Here is a 22,307-nt window from a genome sequence, read left to right on the forward strand (position 1 = left end):
GAAGAGAAGGAGAAAGAACAGGAGAAGGATTGGCAGGAAGTGAGGAGCAGGAGCCGGGGAAGGGGAGCAGGGGAGGAGGAGCAGGGGAGGAAGAGCAGGGGGGGAGGAGGAGCAAGGGAGGAGGAGCAGGGGAGGAAGAGCAGAGGAGGAAGAGCAGGAGGAAGAGCAGGGGAGGAGGAGCAGGAGAGGAGGAGCAGGAGGAAGAACAGGGGAGGAGGAGGAGGAGTAAGGGAGGAGGAGCAGGGGAGGAAGAGCAGGGGAGGAAGAGCAGGAGGAAGAGCAGGGGAGGAGGAGCAGGAGAGGAGGAGCAGGGGAGGAGGAGCAGGGGAGGAAGAGCAGGAGGAGGAGCAGGGGAGGAGGAGCAGGAGAGGAGGAGCAGGGGAGGAGGAGCAGGGGAGGAAGAGCAGGAGAGGAGGAGCAGGAGGAAGAACAGGGGAGGAGGAGGAGCAAGGGAGGAGGAGCAGGGGAGGAGGAGCAGGGGAGGAAGAGCAGGGGAGGAGGAGCAGGGGAGGAAGAGCAGGGGAGGAGGAGCAGGGGAGGAAGAGCAGAGCAGGGGGAGCAGGGGAGGGGGAGCAGGGGAGGGGGAGTAGGGGAGGAGGAACAGCAGGAACTAAGGAGGAGGAAGAGGAGCAGGGGAGGAAAAGGAACATGAGGGGGACCAAGGGGAGGAGCAGGGAAGGAAGAACAGGAGGAAAAGCAAGAGGAGGAGCAGGGGAGGAGGAGGAGCAGGGGAGGAGGAGGAGCATGGGACGAGGAGGAGCAGGAGAGGAGGGACAGGAGATTACTAAGCCCTTCAATGCTTGCTTCTGCAGAGATGTTCACCTTTGTGCTTCTCATCGCTTGTGAGTTAATATCTGTGTAGGGTGAGGATGCTATCTAGGGTCATAGTTTGGTCATCATTGCTGATAGTCCCACCACTTGCCTTTGTACCCCTGCTACTTTGCTGGCTTTTAGAATTGAAGTCACCTGTGCAGGTTGGTTCCACTCAGCTTGGGCTCTGTGGATCGTTCCTGCTGCTATGGGCAACGTTCTGACTCCATCCTATGCTTCTGTTGCAGCGAGGCCACTGGGGCAGACCCTGCCATTGAGAACCACCGTCAACAATGGCACCGTGTTACCAAAGAAACCCAGTGCCTCCCTCCCATCACCCTCCGGGGCCAGGAAAGAAATAGTTGTGCCGGTAACCAAAAGGTAGGTCACTTGAAGAACCCCCTCTCCCTCCCCACACACCTGACTTCTCAAAGCAGTTCTTTGGGGGACTAGAAGGAGCACGTCCCTTTCTCATAAGATGCTTGTGGTCTCATCTGATTTGAGGCTTGCAGAAGCTCAGGCTTTGATGCCTTGCAATCCAGGAACGGTAGGTAACATTGTATCTGCTTCATATCTAAGGTTGTGCTTATGAAGTCTCAGCCAAGACAGTTGTATGGGGTAAGTATTTTTGCTTACCGTTCTTTATAAAAACAACTAGGATTCCAACTCACATCCCTCCATGCAACATAGCAAAACTCATATTGCCATAGAAACCTTTAAGTTTTATTGGTAAGATTTGGGTAAACTCATTCTTTCAAATTGGGCCTAAGAGTGGGATTCTAGACACCTGTGTTATCTTCAGAGAGATCACAGTTCACGTTCAACTTCTTGACAACTTATTGATTATTGCATTTCAATGTTGTCTTTTATAATCAGTATTAATTTTTAGACTATAGAAAGTTAAATACTCACTCATTTTATAGTGTAGCTAGCTTTGAAGAAATTCCTCGGGCTGGTGAGATGGCTCAGTGGGTAAGAGCACCCGACTGCTCTTCCGAAGGTCCAGAGTTCAAATCCCAGCAACCACATGGTGGCTCACAACCATCCACAATGAGATCTGGCGCCCTCTTCTGGAGTGTCTGAAGACAGCTACAGTGTACTTATATATAATAAATAAATAAATCTTTTTTTAAAAAAAAAAGAAATTCCTCTGAAACGCTACCTCAGGTGTGTTGTGAGAGTATAACAGAGGGCTGGGAAGTGGTGCAGAGGCTAAAACACTGCCTGTGTGGTTCAAATCCCAGGAACCCACGTAAACGCTGGGTAGGAAGGCAGCCAGTATCTGGAAATCAAAGACAAGAGCTACCCCACAGGCCAGCCAGACTAACCTTCTCCGTGAGCTCTAGGTTTACCTGAGAGACCCTGCCTCAATGAATAAGGTGGAGAGTAATCAGGGAAGACTTCTGATTTCAACTACCTGGAAGTATATGCACACATAAACACAAATGCAATATACACACACCACACCTCACATATACCACACCACACCATACTACACACACATAAACACAAATGCAATATACACACACCACACCTCACATATACCACACCACACCATACCACACACACACTCAAAACATACCCCCAGACATACACAAGAGCATACTCATCAAACACACATGCACCATACAACACACATACCACACCACACACACATACATACCAAGCATACACACACACACACTCACACCCCACACCATACAAACACATATACATACACACCAAGCATACACATATCTCTCTCACACACATACACCAAGCATACACCCACATACCACACTACACACCAAGCATACACACACATACCACACCACACCATACATACACATACCATACCACATGCACCAAGCATATACACACACACACATATCACATCACACACACACATACCACACCACACACACCAAGCATAGACACACACACATACCATACCACACCACACACACACATACATACCACACCACACACACCAAGCATACACACACACACACCTCATCACACCACACACACCAAGCATAGACACACACACATACCACACCACACACACCAAGCATAGACACACACACATACCATACCATACCACACACACCAAGCATACACACACACACCTCATCACACCACACACACCAAGCATAGACACACCATATACCACATCACACCACACCACACACACCAAGCATACACACACACCTCATCACACCACACACACCAAGCATAGACACACCATATACCACACCACACCACACCACACACACCAAACATACACACACACCTCATCACACCACACACACCAAGCATAGACACACCATATACCACACCACACCACACCACACACACCAAACATACACACACACCTCATCACACCACACACACCAAGCATAGACACACCATATACCACACCACACCACACCACACCACACACACCAAGCATACACACACACCTCATCACACCACACACACCAAGCATACACACACACCTCATCACACCACACACACCAAGCATACACACACACACACCTCATCACACCACACACACCAAGCATAGACACACACACACATACCACACCACACACACCAAGCATAGACACACCATATACCACACCACACCACACACACCAAGCATACACACACACATACACCAAGCATACACCCCCCAAGCATACACACATACATACCACACCACCCATACACACACCCCCCCCCAAGCATACACACATACACAAGCACACACACATACATACCACACCACCCATACACACACACACACACACCACACAAAGAATACAGCAAACCTGTAGAGCTCACCAAGATACTAGTAGCCTTAGGGACACCGAGGGTTTGGATATGGGGACTGCACCTGCTGCCTCTGTGCCCTAGAATAAGAACCTAGCCACCACCCTTACTTCCTCTAGTTTACTCTTGAGGTCCCTCCCAAGAAGGTGGCCGTGAACCCTAGCCATGCCATCTGGGCCCAGGCCATGCCTTCATGAGATGACGCCTCGCGTCAGCAGAGGCTGAATGCCTGTGGCCTCCCAACCCAGGAAACTTGCCAATATATGGTGGGGCCCCTGTGGCTGTTGGACCTGCCCTACTTCATTCTAACCAAGGTAACGGCTCTCTAGGACAGCCCTGACCTCCCTGTCCACCAGGTGAGACACAGAGCAGACTTGACAAGATACATGGAACATTTTATCACCTCCCAGCTCGTTTCCTGCTGCTGTGATAAAACACCCCAGTGCAAGCAACTTAAGAATAAAGGTTAATTTTAGCTCATCATTCCAGGTTGCAGCCCATCACTTTAGAAGAGTAGAGGCAGGACATTAACCAGCTTGTCACACCCACAGTCAAGAAGAAAGAGAGAGAGAGAGAGAGAGAGAGAGAGAGAGAGAGAGAGAGAGAGAGAGAGAGAGAGAGAGAGAATGCCTGCTTGCTTGGCCTGCTTGCTTGCCAGGGCCCAGCCCATGAAATGGAGCTGCTCACATTGAAAGTGGGCCTTTCAACCTCAATTAACCCAGTTCAGAAAATCGCCTGAAGGCATACCTGCAGGCCAACACAGTCCAGGTGATCCCTGTTCAGACTGTCTTCATTTTGATTGTGTCAAGTTGATAATTAAAACTCACCATCAGCTGGGCATGGTGACCCACGCCTTTAATCCCAGCACTTGGGAGGCAGAAGCAGGCGGATTTCTGAGTTTGAGGCCAGCCTGGTCTACAAAGTGGGTTCCAGGACAGCCAGGGCTATACAGAGAAACCCTGTCTCAAAAAAAAAAAAAAAAAGAAACCTCACCATCATGGTGAGGATCTGACAGACAGATCCATGAGAGAAGAAGGTGCCTGTGGGACCTTCGGAGAGATCTCAACCTTTTGGGACTCTACTTTTATCAGGGCCAATGGTGTCATCTGGCTGTCCAGAGAGTGTCAATAGTTGCTGAATTTAGAAGAAAAAACAAAACAAAAACAAAAACCAAGTGGACAACTTCCTGTGTCCCTGGTGTTGGCAGCTGGGGATTATGCTGTGGTTTGGTTTGTGAAGTGAGGAGTGACCAGGTGATAGTTCAGATGGAGAGTCATTGTCAGTAGGTCAAAGGTGATGAGGTGTAGCTGATACCAAATCGATTCTGTCAGGCCTGAAGTGGATGGTGTTAAGTTAGGACATCTTTGAAATATATATAGAATTAATCAGAACATCCCGCCCTTCACCAGGCAGATTCTCCTTACAGTGCTTTTTAAAACTTTAAAGTGCAGCCGGGTGATGGTGGCACACGCCTTTAATCCCAGCACTCAGGAGGCAGAGGCAGAGTCCAGTCTGATCTTCAAAGGGAGATCTAGGACAGCCAGGGCTACACGGAGAAATCCTGTCTTGAAAAACCAAACCAAATCAAATCAAAACAAAAACCCAGACAAACAAGAACAAAACAAAGCAAGCCCACAGCCAAGTCCCCGTAAAGCGCTCTGCTCAGCCACGTTTCCTATCCTTCAAGCTTTGCTGGGATCATCCATTGTTTATAACAACACAAAATGTCCTTCGGATTGTTCTGATGGTGGGAGGTGGCACTTTGACTCTCTAAATGTAACACCAACAAAGCTGACTTTTTTTCTGTAAATCTCAGGGCTTTATCTATTTTTTTTATTGTAATAAAAGCCTCCTAACATTAAATTTGCCATCCAGCAGTATATTGCTGTCCAGAGGATTCCCAGAGCTTTTTGTCTCTCAAAGTGGAATCTCTCTGTCATTAAATATTTCAGCTCTCCATCCCTGCAGCCCCTGACACGGCCCCTTTTCCCTCTGACTCTGTTTTACCTCATTTAATTATAAAATTAATAAAGCATATGTGTTCATGTGTGGAGCACCACACACATACCGACATGCCGTGGTTGTCCACGCAGAGGTCAGAGTGCAACTTGCAAAGCTCACGTCTCACCCTCCGTCGTGTGGGCCCTGAGGATGGCACTCTGCTCTCAGCTTGGGAGTGAGTGTCTTTACCCACAGAGCCCTCATGCTGGTCCAGTTTTGGCATTAAATATTAAGTAACTACACATGCCCTTGCAATTTTTTAAATTACATTTTTATTTGTTTTGGTTTTATTTGTATGATTGTGCCTGAGTGAGTGTGTGTGTGTGTGCCTGAGTGAGAGAGAGTGTGTGTGTGTGTGTGTATGTGTGTGTGTGTATCTTGTCATGGCCTGTTAGTAGAGTCAAAGGACAACTTAGAGGAGTCAGTTCTCCCTGTTTCCATGTGGGTCCCTAGAATGGAACTCTGTCCATCACGCTTGGAGGCAGATAGGTCCACTCACTGAGCCATCTTGCTGGCCCCTGTATCTCTTATGATTAGTGATTTATATCATTTTTCATATGTTTGTAGACCATTTATACATCTTCAAAGAAATCTTTCCAACACCTTTACCTATGTGCTTATATTTTCCTGTGTATGCTTCTTGAGACAATGTCTGGCTAGATAGCTCAGGCTGTCCTGGTACTTGGGATTTTCCTGCCTCTACTCCCATCGTGTTGGGTTTGCAGGCACGTGACACCACACACCCCTACCTGTATTTTAACTGGATTATGCTGTTGTTGTCATGCAACTACAGAGCTTCCTTATATGTTGAATATTCACCGCTTATTAGGTGTGTGACTTGCAGGTGTGTGTTGCTGTTCCTACATAGTAGTGTTGCCCTTCTACTCTGATGACGTTTGTTTGCTTGATCGTTTGCTTTGACACTAACCGGCTTTTAAGGACAAGCAGATTGTGGTCCGAAGGGCAGACTGTATTTGCCCTTGGTGTCTATTTCAAGAAACCATTGTGGGATCCCACATTCTAAGGTTCTCCCCTGTACTGTTTTCGAGGGGTATCTAAGTTGTAGGTGTTAACTGTAGGTCATTAGTCACTTCTAAGGTAACTTTTAGACACTGTGTAAGACAAAGGCCCACCCTCAACCCTTGGCATGCGATTTCCAGTTTCCCAGCATTCATTTGTTAAAGTGACTGCCAGTGGGTTAATCTTGACATCTTTATTGTAATCTTTTGTCCATAGATGCAAGGGTTCATTTCTGGATTCACACTTCTGAACCAGTAGTCTCTAGTAAAGCCATCTCGGTTTGTACCAGTCCTGTGATATCTTTATCACGGCAGGTTTAAACCCAGCAAGTCTGAGACCTTCATCTTCGTTCCCTCCCTCAGCGCTGTCTTTTGTTTCTGCAAATCTGCTTACCTTTCTGTTGCTATGATCAACACCGTGAGGCAACTTGGAAGAGAAAGGGTTTATCTTGTCTTCCAAGCACAGGAAGCCAGGGGCAGGAACATGGCGGCAGGAACTCCATAGAGGAATGCTGTTTACTGGCTTGCTCAGCCTGCTTTTTTTTTTTTTTTTTTAAACAACCCAGCATCACCTGCACAACATGGCACCACCCATGGTAAGCCTGGCCTTCCCACATCAATCATCAATCAAAAAGAAAAAACCAAAAAAAAAACCATGCTGGGTAGTGCACGCCTTTAATCTCAGCACTCAGGAGGCAGAGGCAGGTGGATCTCTGTGAGTACAAGACCAGCATGATCTACAGAGTAAGTTCCAGGACAGCTAGGGCTACAGAGAAACCATCTTAGGGAAAGAAAGAGAGAGAGGGAGAGGGAGAGGGGGAGGGAGAAAGAGAGAGGGGGGGAGGGAGAGAGGGGGAGGGGGAGGGAGGGAGAGAGAGAGAGAGAGAGAGAGAGAGAGAGAGAGAGAGAGAGTTGCCTCATGTGTTCTGATGAAGGCAGCTCCTCAACTGAGGGTTCTTCTTCCAAGGTAAGTCTAGTGTGTAAGTTGACAAAAACTAGCCAGCACAGTTACCTTTGAAGTCTTAATAAGGATTGCACTGAATCTATAGAGTGCTTTAAATAATATGGCCACTGAGTCTTCTCATCTACAAACATGGTCTTTCTATTTATTTAGACCTTAATTAAAATTTGTTTGTATCTTAATTTTTCTTTTAGCAAAAATTGTATGGTTTCATAGTGTGCATGTCTTTTGCCTTCTAAGATAATGTTGTTCCTAAGTAGGCATTTCTGACGTTGTAATAAGTAGAAGTGGTCTCTCTGTTTCCTTTCCGATCAGAAGGGAATACACCCGACTTTTGTGTGTTGATTTTTTAGATCTTGAAGTTTTGCTGAACTTGTTTACTTGTTGTGCCTCATCCTGTACAGCTCTGGGGACAGAGCGGACTGGAGCTCTGAGGGAATGAATACGGACACACACACAGACGCAGAACAGCTGGGGTCAGGTGGTCCAAGTCCTTCCTTGTATAGAGATGCCTTGGAATTGTGAAAGCTTAGGGTATTTATTGTGTAGAAGGGAACAGGAAGGCAAAATGATAGCACAAATACAGCTGAACAGAGAGTGGGCTATCACCTACAAGGAGTCGGGGTTATTATGTACAGAGGAGAAAAGAGGCAGGATTAGCTAATCTTGGTAGGAGCTGTCTTCAGGCTGTAAAACTCAGGAAGAAAGCTACAGTGAACATTTCCTTCACCCACTGTCACCATCTGCACATGAACCCAAGGAAGGCTCTGCCCCACTGAGACCCTTGACATGTTCATGCCTGTGACAAACAACACACATTCACCCACGACTTCACTCACGTCCTACATAGTGTGTGTGTGGTTTTGAATGTTCTGTGGCTTTTGATTTTTTTTAAAGATTTATTATTATACATAAGTACATTGTAGCTGTCTTCAGACACCCCAGAAGAGGGCATCAGATCCCATTACAGGTGGTTGTGAGCCACCATGTGGTTGCTGGGATTTGAACTCAGGACCTTTGGATGAGCAGTCAGTGATCTTACCCACTGAGCCATCTCACCAGCCCGGCTTTTGATTTTTGTTTGCACACTCATTAGCATGTGCTGTCTACAGAGGTGCACTTGTGCCTTGCCACTCTGAATGGTTCATTTTTCTCTTGTCTAACTGCTGTGGTGAGGACTTCTAGTACTGTGTCGGATACAGTGGGCTTGGCTGATCTTTTCCCACTCTCGGAGAGAACGCTTACAGCCTTCCCTCCTTGAGTAACTTAGCTGTGGTTTCCTGTGTGCCTTCTACTCCATGGGGAATGGTTTGTTTCTGTTCCTGCTTCTTTGAGTGTCTTTATCATGAAAGGTTTTTTGTTTAATTATTTTATTACATTTTATTTACTGCTGTTTTCCAGGTGTGCGCGCGCTCGTGTGTGTGTGTGTGTGTGTGTGTGTGTGTGTGTGCCACATCATGCATGTGGGGGGTTTGAAAACAACTTATAGGAGTTTGTTTTTTCCTTCTACCGTGTGGGTCCCAGGCTTGGGCATACTGAAGTTTCTAGGCTTGAATGGCAAGGACCCTTACCCACTGAGCCACCTCACTGACCCACTGACCCACTGACCCACTGACTGTCAAAGGCTTTTTCTGCACGAATTGAGATGGCTGTGTAATGTTTGTTCTTCATCTCTTAATATGGTCATTACATTGTTTGATTTTGATTCTTTGAAACACCTTTGAAATTAAATTATAAGTCTCAGTTTGTTCTGTTCAGTCTTTGAAACTCCGTATTGAATTCAGTTTGTTGGTATCGTGGATCCTGGTCTTTATTTTTCTTTTCCTTTTAGTGGATCTGTCTGGCTTCAGTATCGGAGCAATACTTGTCACATAGAATGAAATCAGAACTCCTCTGTCCCCTTCAGCTCCGAAGAGGAGAATTGATGTTAATTATTCCTTTGCTATTTGGTAGGGTCCTTCCGTGAAGCCAACTGGTCTTGGGCTCTCCTTTTTGGTAGGCATATTTTATTGCTGCTCAGTCTCTTGCTAATTATAGGTCTGTTCATATTTCTAATTCCTTTGTGATTCGTTCTTATGAGGTTATATAGTTCTAGGATTAGATCCATTCCCTCTAGAGTCTCCAGCTTTGCTAACATGCAATGATTCATAATAGTCTCCTATAATTCTCTGTGTATCTGGGGTGACATCACGGGGGCGACGTCACTTGTTGTGATTGTCTTCTGTTCTTCACCCTTTGGTTGCTAAGCCTCTTCTCTCTGTTCCTCTGTTCATTTTGCTAGAGGTGTTTGGATTTTGTTGATCTGTTTTAGGAAACCAACCCCCGGTATTGCTGCTTTTCTTCCTCACTCTCTTCCTGCTCTCTGTCCGTGTCTCTTGTGCTCATCTTCATTGGCTCCTTTCTTCCGTCAACCCTCAGTTTTGAGTGTTTCTTTTCTGGTTTACAGAGCTGTGAAGTGACATGGTGGTCTTTACCTGTGTTTCAGCCCAGAGGGAAGAGCTCCTGGGTAGTGAGGACTGTCAGCAGTACAAACTTAAGAGGAGAGAAGGAAGGGGATGTGGGCTTATAGACACCATGCTGTGTGCACACACATGTGAGGTGCAAGTGTATGTGATTATGTAATTGCATGTGTGCATTTAAACATGCCCTCTCTTGCTCTGTAGACTGGACTCTTTCTTTCCTTTCTTTCTTTCTTTCTTTCTTTCTTTCTTTCTTTCTTTCTTTCTTTCTTTCTTTCTTCCCTCCCTCTCTCCCCCCTCCCTTCTTTCCTTCTTCCTTCCTTCCTTCCTTCCTTCCTTCCTTCCTTCCTTCCTTCCTTCCTTCCTTCCTTCCTCGTTTTTGTAGTATTGGCAATTTTTGTGGTACTGGGAATCACACCCAGGCCCTCACAAGTGCTAGGTAACCACTCTATCAGAGAGCTGCATCTTCAGCTAAACAATTCTTTTTTCAGTTTTACAAAGCAGTTCATCTAATTCACCTGCTCCACCGTTCTCAGTGTGAAGCTTCACACTGGAAGTATATGGTTTTCTAGATTTAGCCCTGGGAGTGCCAAGGACTACACTTCCCTCAGTGGGCTTCCGTGGGTTTGCAAACCATTCACCTGAGAGCTGGAGACAGGAACAGCTGCCTCCAGATATGATATGGTGGTGATAGCTCCCATTAGGAAAGGTTTCTGATGGCAGAAAGAAGCCAGCCAGACTTCCTGAATGTCGAGGTTTAAACAGGGTGTGTGCAAGGCTCCATCACGAAGACCGTCACTCATTGTGATCACAGCTCCAAATGAAGCAAGCCAGGACATCTGGGGGGCACGTATGGTGTGTGTTTGTAGAAGACTCTGGGGGTTTTAGCCTGGTGCTTAAGGACAAAATCCCCTTTGGAAACAGTCCAGCCCCAGCAGTCACCGCATTGTGTTGCCAATTAAAATTTAGTCCGGGACTGGGCTTCCCCCTGCTTTGGAACCCTTGGGAAGAGGTTTTGCTTCTATTTGTCAAAAGAAAAGGGCAGAAAATCCAAAGAAGACATTGTAGGTCACACCTTGCTCTGCAGTCTGCTGGGGCCCTCAATAGCAGAGTTTCCCAGCCCTCTAGAAAAAGACAATGGCTCATTGTCTCTGGGAGTTTGCAGAGCAGGACAATTGGGTGGGAGTAGGGGTAAGGGGGTGTGGGTGGGTGGGTAAGGGGTGGAGGGGGGGTGGGTGAGGGTGGGGAGTGAGCAGAGATCAAAAGAACAAAATTTTTGCAGACATCATTCCCACAGTGCTCTGTGCCAGTCTGAGACAGAGTCGTGAAGTAGCTGTCACCTCCCAACAGCCAACTGCCCTTTGGGAAAGCAGACTGTTGGATGTGTGACCCACCGCCTAAGCCAGTGCCAGGCACACACGCCGTGGCCATGTAAGCGCCAGAAAACAATATCTGACTTCAGCTGGTTTTTAAGAAAAGTTATTTCTGGACTGGGCATGGTAACTCCTCTCTGCCAGCTCAGCACTTGGGAGCCTGGGACAGTCAGATGCCACCAATACCAAACCAGTGGGGGTGGGTGGGGGGCGCGGCAGAGATACAGTCTATAAGAGTCCTAGGTCTGCCTGGACTGAAGACTAAGACCCTAGTTTGTTTTGTTTTGTTTTAATTTATTTATTTGTTCACTTTACATCTCAATATCAGCACCCCCCTCTCCTCCCAGGGCCCCCTCACGCAGATCCTTCCTCCCTTCTTAGAGAAGGGGGAGCCCAACATGATCCCCTCAGCACATCAAGTCACTGCAGGACTTGGCCAGACAAGGTGGCCCAGTTAGGAGAACGGGATCCAGACTCTGTTATTTTCAGTATCTGTCTTTGTATTCAGATCCATTAAGTGGAGGTGTTAAGCAGAGTATATATAGTGTTTGCCTTTGTTGTCGGTAGCAAAAGTCAGGAAGGACAAGATGGCCCCTGCTCCTCACCACAAACCATGCTGTTCCCGTAACTCAAGAAGTCAGCTTTGTATTGAAGAGAAAGGGAAATGGGTTTTTCCCCTAAGACTTTCCAAGTCGCTTTTTCTGGGAAAGGACTAGTGTCACAAAGGCTTTAGGGACTGGGTGATGCTCAGTGGCCAGGAGAGACTGCTGCACCAGCCCAGGCTCTGAGTTCATATCCTCAGCACCCCACAGAGGAATCTGGGACCCCCTAGCACTGTTGGAGACTGAGATAGGAGGAATCTTGGGGTTCTCTGGCTGCCTGCTCAACTCCAAGTTCAGCGCAGGATTTCTTCAAGGGGAAGGAAGAGGGCAATGGAGGAGGACTCCCGACGTCCTCTGGCCTCCTCGTGCACATGAGCAGTGCACACACACACACACACACACACACACACACACACACAGAGCAAAGAAGTAAAGACATTTTTATTGTTTTCTTTTTAACGATTTATTGATTATACGTAACTACACTGTAGCTGTCTTCAGACACTCCAGAAGAGGGCGTCAGATCTCATTATGGATGGTTGTGAGCCACCATGTGGTTGCTGGGATTTGAACTCAGGACCTTCAGAAGAGCAGTCAGTGTTCTTACCCGCTGAGCCATCTCTCCAGCCCCTGTAAAGATGTTTTTAAAGATGTGCTTTAATTTATCTTTATCATAGTGATGGAGAAGATTGTGTTTTATTTAATTATTAAAGTCTGTCATTCTCAGCCTATTGGAATAGATGTGTCATATAAGGAAAAAGAGCCCCCTTGGGCCCCAGGCCCTGTTTATCACACCCAGCATAGCACAGAAGACCTGGTCAATGCCTAGGATTCGTTGAAGCGGGTCACAGTTTTTAATTCATCCTCAGAAACTCTCTGGTCCTAAGAGCTCTGTGTCAAATCCCTGTTGATTGTAAATGTCCAGGGCCTTTTTAATGACATTTTGGAAAGATCATTTCTTGAGTTCAAAACCATCTAATGATAAGAAAGCTTTAATTCTAGCTCTTTGGGCTAAGTGTTATTATCTCATCACAAGAAAGAATGTCACACGTCTCCGCTGCAGAGATTTTTTTTTTATCATGTCTGATATTCAAAGTGGCAGAATTCTTTGACACATAAATGAAATACAAGAAGCTGCTTTCTCTTCAGATGTAGAAGTTTGGGGTCACGTGCAGGGACAGACAAGCAGACAGGAAGAAATGCCAGTGTTGATGCATAGCCCCTAAAACACCCAATCTCCCTCAAGGACCCAGAGATGAGCTGTGTTATTGTGAGGCCTCTCGCAAGCTGGTACCCCTGCCATGTCCCAAATAAAGGACATTGTTTTCCCTTGCCGTCCAGAGGGACTGTAAGGTCTTTGATATTCCCTGCTGGTGATTAAAAGGGGCTTCCTGCCGCGAGTTGACAACCCGCCGCACTCTCTCTGGCTGCCCTTGTTACAGCAAGGCTTCCAGGCTTTTGTTTTCTGTCCTTCATCTGAGCCCTCTGAAATCCTCTCTAATTCATAAGTGCTCTTGGTTCTCTAAAGGAAATGTCTTATTTCTTTTTTTTTCTTCTTCTTCTACAAATAGGACAATAGTAACTTTTCTTTTTAAACTTTAACATTTGGATGCAAATGTGGGCATGAAAAATGTCCTGAAAGAGCCGTGATGGATTATACCCCGAGCTGTGTGTGCAAAGCAGGGTGTCGGGAGGTTCTGATGCTTGAAGCCTGCAGTTGCCTGAAGTTTTGACAACACTTTCCCACTGGAGCTGAGGAGATGGCTCGGTGGTTTAAGCACACTGGCTGCTCTTGCAGAGGACCAAGGTTCAGTTACCAACACCAACATGGTGGCTTACAACTGTCTGTAAGTTTGACTCCACAAGCCCTGATGCTTTCCTCTGGTCTCCTGGGGCACCAGACATTCACATGCATACACACAAGCAATCGTCTATACACATAAAATAAAAATAAATAAATCCAAAACCCACGATGCTTTCTCATACTTTCATGTGGACAGAATGGGTCTGAGACCGTCTGAACAGGTCAGCGCCAAGATGAGGGAAGCTTTGATCTGATCTGATCCTAGCGCTCCTCCCTCTAACCCAGTGGCTTGATGGCTTTATCCAGAGCCTCCCCTTCCCTGTTGAATTTGTAGAAACCTACCAGATCTGCAGAACTGGTGTGCCTCAAAGTCCTGAGGGAACATAACTGCTCTGATATCCCTACTGGGTGACTAAGGGGGCTTCCTGCAGGAAGGTCCTGGTTAGGCGACCGGTAGAGAGGGCATGGACTGGAGCCACTAACCCAGCTGCTCTTGGAAGCTCAGGCAAGTTGCTATATATCCCTGAATATGTTTTCTTTGTCTGTAAAACGAGGTGGTGATATTTTTGAGGGGAATGGGTGAGATTTAAGGGAAATAATCTGTGTCAGATGGGAAGTGTCCAGTTCCCATTGGCTCTTCCCATCGTCCACATAATGTCACCTCTCCCAGGCACCGGGTTGACTTTGGTTAGTGTTTGCCATAGCTGGATAATAGATGCTCCTTACTGCACTGCAAGAGCGTTTTATGCAACTCTTTAAACTGCCATGAACTTACCACGAACTCCCACAAGGGCACTGCAGAATGACACTCTGGGCCTCCCACTGCCACGGGGCCCTATCAGCAGCTCCCCCGGGAGCTTCCGAGTCTGCGCTGGGTACTTGGCAGAGGTGATGCCAGGAGCTACTGCCGATGACATTTTCATCATGGAGGATGGTGACCTCCGGGCATAAGAGTTCCTCTGATCTTTAGACTGTAATCCTAGGTTTCAGAAAAGCCATGTTGCCCTAAGACATGCCATTTTCTTGTCCCTAAATTGAGCATTCTAAAACAGAAAAACACAAAAATGAACAAACCGCAGGCCAACCTTCAGACACACCCACGCAGAGGCTCTTGTGAGATGTCTGGCATCACAGATTCTAAGCTGCTCGGGCCCCAGGAAGACCATGTGTGAAAAGGATCGTGCTCTGTTACCTGGAGTATACTTGCTCACTCTAAGGATGGGGAGATTTGTCAAAAGCCAGCACATTAGGCGGCCTTTACAGTCTTGGCACAAGGTTCTAGCTGAAGGACTTGGGAGGACCAAGGAGAAGGGCTGAAGGTGGGTCTGAGGAGCAGACCAAGGAGGAAAAGATGGGTGATTGACAGGAGCCCAGCGGGGGCTGTGTGTAGTGGGGGTGCACGTAGGTGGTTTCTTCCTGGAACTGGGCCCTGATGTCTTAGGTCCCTCAGCTCCTGTGCACTACTTTATGAGATTTGGTGGCTTGTTTTCCCTCCATGAGCTATGTCCTTTGAAGCCACACACACACACACACACACACACACACACAGAGGCACCCACTCATTCACACACACACACACACACTCCTCTCTCTCTCTCTCTCTCTCTCTCTCTCTCTCTCTCTCTCTCTCTCTCTCTCTCTCTCTGCTACCTGATCCCATGTCAGCTTTTCAACCTTTTTCTGAAGAAGCACTTTTCTCCTCGGACTTTTTTTCTCATTCTCTTCCCTCTTCCCTGTCTGCCTTCCATTACATCTGTGGCACCATGACACCCTAATAGCCACCAGATGAATAGTTCTGTCCACACCACAGGGTGAGTCGCACACTTGTGCATAGATCTGCCAAGCTCCATGTGTCCAGCCAGCTGGCCCCTCTTCCCCTGCACCCTCAGCGATGCCTCTTCCCTTCTCGCAGATAAGCAAGTATGAGGGCCAAGCAGCCCCGCTCTGCCTGTAGCAGGAGCAGAGACTGCTGCCTCATTGTGTATCCATTTGTATCCATTATATATCCAGGATGCAGACCTGACTAATGAGCTAAGACCCCAAGGTTGACCTTGGTTAGGGTTAAGGGATTAAGGAAGGTGAGGGGCTCTCAGTGAAGCCTGTAACAGCCACGTGCTTGTCTAGGTGAGTGTCACCTGCTTTACCACCGGGCCATAGTCTATTGACTGACAAGCCACAGAAGAGGAAGTGGTCACTCTTGGTTTGTGAGTGAGAGTCCATCAGGCACCAGTGCTCTGCACCAGTGGCAGCCTGGTGCTTTCTCTCTGTGTGCTGATACAGTGGTCAGCGATGATCGGGCTCTCTTGAGCACCTTTTATGAAGGCAGCAACCTCATTCATAAGGGCTCTCCCTACACTCTTGACCCCCCTGAAGGACCACACCTCCAGTTCTGTGGCACAGAGAGAGGGCCAGAGTTTCAGTGGGGGAATTTGGAGGATGGAAACATCGGATGCTCTGGGAGGGGACACTTAGTCTTCACTGTCCCCTGGCTCTTTGTGTCTATGGGATTCCCATGTGTGTGTGTGTGTGTGTGTGTGTGTGTACATATATGCATATCTATTTTTCAAGACAGGGTTTCTCTGTGCAACACCACTTTGTAGACCAGGGTAGCCTTGAACTCACAAAGTTCCTCCTGCCTTTGTCTACCAAGTGCAGTGTTTTAAAGTGTGTGCCACCACACCTGACTGGGATTCTCAAATATTGGTTGCACTCTCCTAGAGCATACCTTCAACTGTGGATGACAACCATGTATGATTGTCAGTGACTGAATGAGGGGATCTTGAGTGAAAAGAGTAAAAGATTTCTGAATAACCAGCAACCAAAAATTAACCCGGAATCAAGTGCATAATGAATCGGTTTCTGGCAGTGCCCACCCATGTTGCCTTGTGTGACTTCACTGTAGCCTTGGTTCTGAGCACACAGTGTGCATTGACACACTACACATGCCATCGTGCCTACAATATTGGGTACTATGCTTGGAGCACCCCCACTCAGATTCAAGGCTATTATATGCTATGCACTGTGATGGTTTTTTTGCTATGTACACAGTTTCCTGTTCCTGTACAGAATGCCTCGATCAGCATTTTCTCACTGTCACTTCTTTAGCATGAAGCATCTAATAACACACCTTTGGATTCTATTATGTTAGAATGTGTATGCCTTTGAAATTGCTGTTTGGGGCTGGGAACACAGATCAGTGGCTATGACACTTGCTGCTCTTGAAGAATTTGGCCCCTAATACTCACATTGGGTGGCTGACGGCATCCTGAACTCCAGCACCAGGAGATCCAATGCCGCCTTCTGGCCTCCAGTGGCCACGACACACATATAGACACAGTATGTGTGTGTGTGTGTGTGTGTGTACATATACATAATTATAAACAGAAATAAAAATAGTACTTAAATTGCTGTCTGAGTTACAGCCTTAGATGGTAAATCACTAGATAGATTTGGATTCAGGATTAGGACAATATTTCCAGCAGATTCTGATATGGTCCTAAACATATCTGTTACTTTGTGCTCATTATATGTCCTGAAGCTGAGTTCCTATAGGGGCTCAGACTGTAAAAGCCTGTCACCTGTGTCACCTGTGACACCTGTGACAGAAGCTTCTGCCATGACATCTGTGTTTGTCCCTGGTGTACTTCTGGTACTGGTTCTCCTGAACGTTGGTAGCCCCTGTGGAGGGACGTCCTGTGCACTGTACAGCAACTGGCAGGTCTCTGGCCTCTACCCAGCACATCAGTAGCAGCCCCCTCCCCCACTCCCCCCCCCCCAGTTGTGACCAGAGTTGCCTCCAGACATTGCTAAGTGTCCCCTGAGGAACAAGGTAACCCCTGACTCAATGCCACTCATCTAGATGGGAGCGCCCTCCAGTGGCGGGCTCCGGAGCTCCCAAGCCCTCCTACAGTATATTGGGGGTCTTTGGCTCAGTGTACGCTATGAGCTATGACTCTGAGCTGTGTCACTTGCTCAGTCACAAAGTGTGCAGGGGTGTGGGAGTGACAATGTGTGCAGAGCTGTGGGGCTCACAACGTGTGCAAGGGTGTGGGGGTGACAGCGTGTGCAGAGCTGTGGGGGTCACAACGTGTGCAGAGCTGTGGGGGTCACAACATGTGCAGAGCTGTGGGGGTCACAACGTGTGCAGAGCTGTGGGGGTGGGTGATCCCGTGGGAGCCTTCTGACCTCCGCAGTAAGGATTTCGGATCCCTCTGATTTAAATGTTACTCGGCAGTATGGTAGTCTGAGCATATGCCCCGTGTGCCCTCAGTGCACCGGGCAGTGAAGGACTGTCCCTTCTCATCTGCCTGCCCTTCCTGCAGCATCAATAGGACCAGCTCTTCTGAAAGAGTGTCTCCAGGTGGCCGGAGGGAGAGCTCTGGGGACTCCAAAGGAAGCCGGAACCGCACGGGCTCAACCAGTAGCTCCTCCAGCGGCAAGAAGAACAGTGAGAGGTAAGGAGGGCCCTGCTGCCTGTACCTTCTTCCATTTATTACCACGGGGACAACTCTACCCAAGGGACAACTTGGAAAATCCCTCTTGATGAGTCAAGCCTACATCTGAGCGCCAGGCCTTCTGAGATGGCAGTAGTGGGAGTTGGGTAGCTGGCAATCACAGGTCACATCCTGGAAACTGTAACCTATGACTTCCAGCCCGCAATGTCTGAGACGATGATGGTGATTGATGATGGTGATGATGATGGTGGGGATGATGATGATGGTGGTGGTGATGATGGTGATGGTGATGGTGATGATGGTAATGGTGGGGATGATGATGATAATGATAGTGATGAGAGTATAGCAATGTGTAAGAAATTAGCCCAGGAAGTGGATCTGAATTTTCAGATGTGGTACCACCTATCTCCAATAGACCTTCCCAAGTTAATATTGAATTTATCTTTGCTGGAATGCTTAAAGCTTGTAGCAATATTTTCTGAGATGGATAGGTTGAAAGCTGTGCTTTTGAGCTCTCCTGGGGCTGTTTTTAATAGTGAGCTAATACCAGAAATACAAACCATTTTCCATTCAGGTTTCCTGTCCTATACTTAACTCCTAACTTTGAATGTTCTGTGAGTTTGTACAGTGGGTTATGATAATATGTGAAATGCACGCTAACATTTTACTCACAAAAGCATTTTAACAGCCTGTTTTAAGAACATGTTGGGTCAGTGAGGTTCCTGTGCTTTTCCGCCTAGCACAGCCTTATTCTTTTTTTTTTTTTTTTTTTTTTTTTTTGGTTTTTTGAGACAGGGTTTCTCTGTATAGCCCTGGCTGTCCTGGAACTCACTTTGTAGACCAGGCACAGCCTTATTCTTGCCTGGCTCTGGTTTTAGTTTTTCTGTTCTGAGGAGTCCAGGAAGGAGCCTCGGCTTCAGAGGTTAGGCTTGCTTCCTTTGAGATGTTCGTGTAAGGAGATGGCTTAGTCAGAACACAGCTGGTTCCAAACCACAGGCTGTAAAGCTTCCAAGTTTGAAACTTTGTGGGGACTCAGTCTTGTGAGGGATGCTTGGAAACCCTGTGTCAGCTTTAGCTCTGAAAAGGATCTTTGTAAAAGAAGGGGGAAGGGGAGGAGGTGGAGGAGAAGGAGGAGGAGGAGGTGGAGAAGGAGGAGGAGGAGGAGGAGAAGAAGAAGAAGAAGGAGAAGAAGAAGAAGAAGAAGAAGAAGAAGAAGAAGAAGAAGAAGAAGAAGAAGAAGAAGAAGAAGAAGAAGAAGAAGAAGAAGAAGAAGAAGAAGAAGAAGAAGAAGAGGTGGCCGCGGCGGCAGAGGAGGAGCAGGAGGAAGAAGAGGAAGAGGAAGAAGAAGAGGAGGAAGAGGAGGAGAAGGAAGAAAAGGAGGAAGGAGGGGAGGAGGAGGAAGAAAAGGAGGAAAGAGGGGAGGAGGAGCAGGGCTGGAGAGATGACTCAGCAGTCAGGACCACTGGCTGTTGTTCCAGAGGACCCGGGTTCAATTCCCAGAACCTGTATGGCAGCTCTCACCAGCCTGTAACTGCAGTTCCAGGAGCTCTGACACCCTCTACCTGGGCCCTGCACACACATGGTGCACAGACATGCATACAGGCAAAACATCCATACACGTAGAGTAAAACAATGTTTAAAAATACTGACAGCTCTTTATATTGTGTGGTAAATTGAGTCCATGGTCCACTGACAATTTCAGAAGCCGTGGACTCATCTTCTTCTCAGACTATGAGTGCTTCTTAGGGGAAGATTATGCTAATCTTATGCTAATGAGGTGGTGAGATCCTGGCAGTGAGGCCAGGTGGCCACAGAGGCAGCCGAGTGTGCCCACCTCAAGGCTGCTCTGAATGGAATTCAGGCCGAGGTTAGTGCTGACCTGAAATGTCTATGTTTTGGCAGGTCCTAGGAACATCTGATTTCTATCAGGAATTTCCAGAAAGAATCTACGCTGTGTAAAGTCCAGATCTGTCTTACCCTTTAAATCCCATGGCTTTGCTTAATGCACTTGGTAAATATTTCCATGAAAGATATTTACAAAGGGATTTTTTTTTTTGAGAAATGCCACGGGAAGGAATTTTGATTTGGAAACGAGAGAATGGGAATGCTTGCAAATCATTTTCTAAAAATAATCCTGGCCACTGTGAGTGTTCGCTTGAAACCAAACCTTCCATCCCATTGAAACCAAGAGACCACCCCAGCCATCCTGTTACAAGTGGGTTCAGAGAGGATGCCTGGGTCCCTACTGGTACTGGTGGATACTCTGGGGCACCTATTGGGATAGTCGTAGGAGTCAAGTTGGCAATGTGGGCACTGCTTGGCCCTGATCGCCACATCGTCATTCCTTTCCCCATATGAGCAGCCCCAGCTCTGGCCTCATCGGGGCTTCCGGAGGAGCTCTTGGATTCTAGGCTAATACAGAGAAAAGCCTAGGGACCCCCAGTGTTCCCCATCTCCAGCTCTAGATTCTTCCACGACTTCCTGTGGTGAAGGGCAAAAACAAGCTGTCTCCCCTTCTCACTAGGGCTTCGAGCTCTAGGGAGTCACCTTAGGTGGCAGCCTCCCATTTGAGAAGATGTGCCTGCCTCCTGAGTTCCTGTGTAGGCAGTGAGACAGAATGGAAAGCACATGGCACGATCTAGATGTCTTCACGTTTGAGAGCCCTGGCTGTTCCTCGGGGATTTTGAGACACGTGTGTCTCGTTCGTTTGGCTCCTAGGGGCCTAACTTGGAAGAAAACACTCAATAGTGTGCTTAATGCTCAGTAAAGGGCCAACTATGTTGGGATGGCAGTGCACAGAAAAATAATACATGAAGTGTTCCGATTCTCAGCCATTTCTTCCTCGTGTATAATGTGAAGGTGATTGACAACTTCTGGTGACTCTGAAGTGACTGCTTCTTTCTTTGGTTTGCCAGGTTTAGTTACAATTGTATGAATGGATTGAGTACAACCCAGAGTTTGATAAAAATCTACCCGTGATTCAGGGAACAGATGGCCCACGCCATGATCCTCCCAGCTGCCAGCCAGGCCACTAGCAGTACACTGATCGACCGCAGGAGGCACGAGTTCTGGCTGGAGTCAGTTTGATAGGTGGAAATTCACTGATATCAGGTAGAGAACCTGGGCTCCGCCCTGATCTGTGGATTCAGATGTAATGCATCAGTAGCCAAAATGGTCAGTGTGGTGTCACACCCACCCCCCCAGTGCAAATAAGCTATGTGCAAGAATGTCACACCAGCGCCTGCATTCCTTAGCAACAGTGAGAACATCTAGAGGACAAATCTGTAGGCTTTATGCAGCTCCTCACTCTTGAGAAGAAAGTGTTTGTCCTGTTCCCCGAGTGTCCTCACTTCCTATAAATCAGGTGTGTGCATCTCTCTTGTTTAGAGCTGTAGTCTTTATTATGCTTTCTATCTCTTTGCTCCCTGTCCCATTTCCTTTAAAAGGGATTGGTGGAGTCTGGAGTCTTTCCCATGACTTCGTACAATCTTCACCTTCCATCTTCGACTGTTTAACATTTAAAAATTCTTTGCCTCTAAGCAGCCTCGGCACTTTTAACAGCATTTAATCTCTCTACTGACAATGCTTCCATTAGAGATAAAAGCAATGTAGGGCAATGTAATATTTTACTTTATGTAATATTCATGGCAAATGAATATTAATGATTACATAATGAGTCTTGTCACCATGAAGTACTTATTAAATTTAAATAGGGAGTCAGCAATAACATTCTGAAAGAATGCTATGATGTACCCGGTACACTAATCCACTAAGAAAAATTTTTTAACTTTAAAAAAGTTTTATATGAGAAATGGCTACTTTGTTCTAAGTTTATGAGCACAGTTGACATTAGATGTTGCCAGAGGGAGAAAGTGTTTCCATTCTGGCCTCCGATAGAGATGTATCAACCTTAGAATTAAGATACTATGTGTCCATCTACAGCTTCTTGCAGTGCGTTGCTTTTGTAGAGTAAGAACTCTCAGCCAACTGTTGGAATCTTTGTTACCACATACATATACACCGTCAGTCTT

General features: G+C 47.1%; 1 protein-coding gene across 4 annotated transcripts in view; it reads left to right on the plus strand.

The window, feature by feature from the left end:
- The window catches only part of Eml1 (EMAP like 1), a 167,416-nt gene that overhangs the window by 101,353 nt on the left and 43,756 nt on the right, over positions 1-22,307 (plus strand). For all 4 annotated transcript variants that reach the window (XM_029484428.2, XM_085830649.1, XM_021178557.3 and 1 more), the window contains exons 3-4: positions 1,059-1,191; positions 18,145-18,276. In XM_029484428.2, the coding sequence (XP_029340288.1) occupies positions 1,059-1,191; positions 18,145-18,276 (265 nt within the window). The remainder of the gene's footprint in view (positions 1-1,058; positions 1,192-18,144; positions 18,277-22,307) is intronic.

This window comes from Mus caroli, unplaced genomic scaffold, assembly GCF_978045245.1.
Source record: "Mus caroli unplaced genomic scaffold, Mus_caroli_1 scaffold_14, whole genome shotgun sequence".
NCBI lineage: Eukaryota > Metazoa > Chordata > Mammalia > Rodentia > Muridae > Mus > Mus caroli.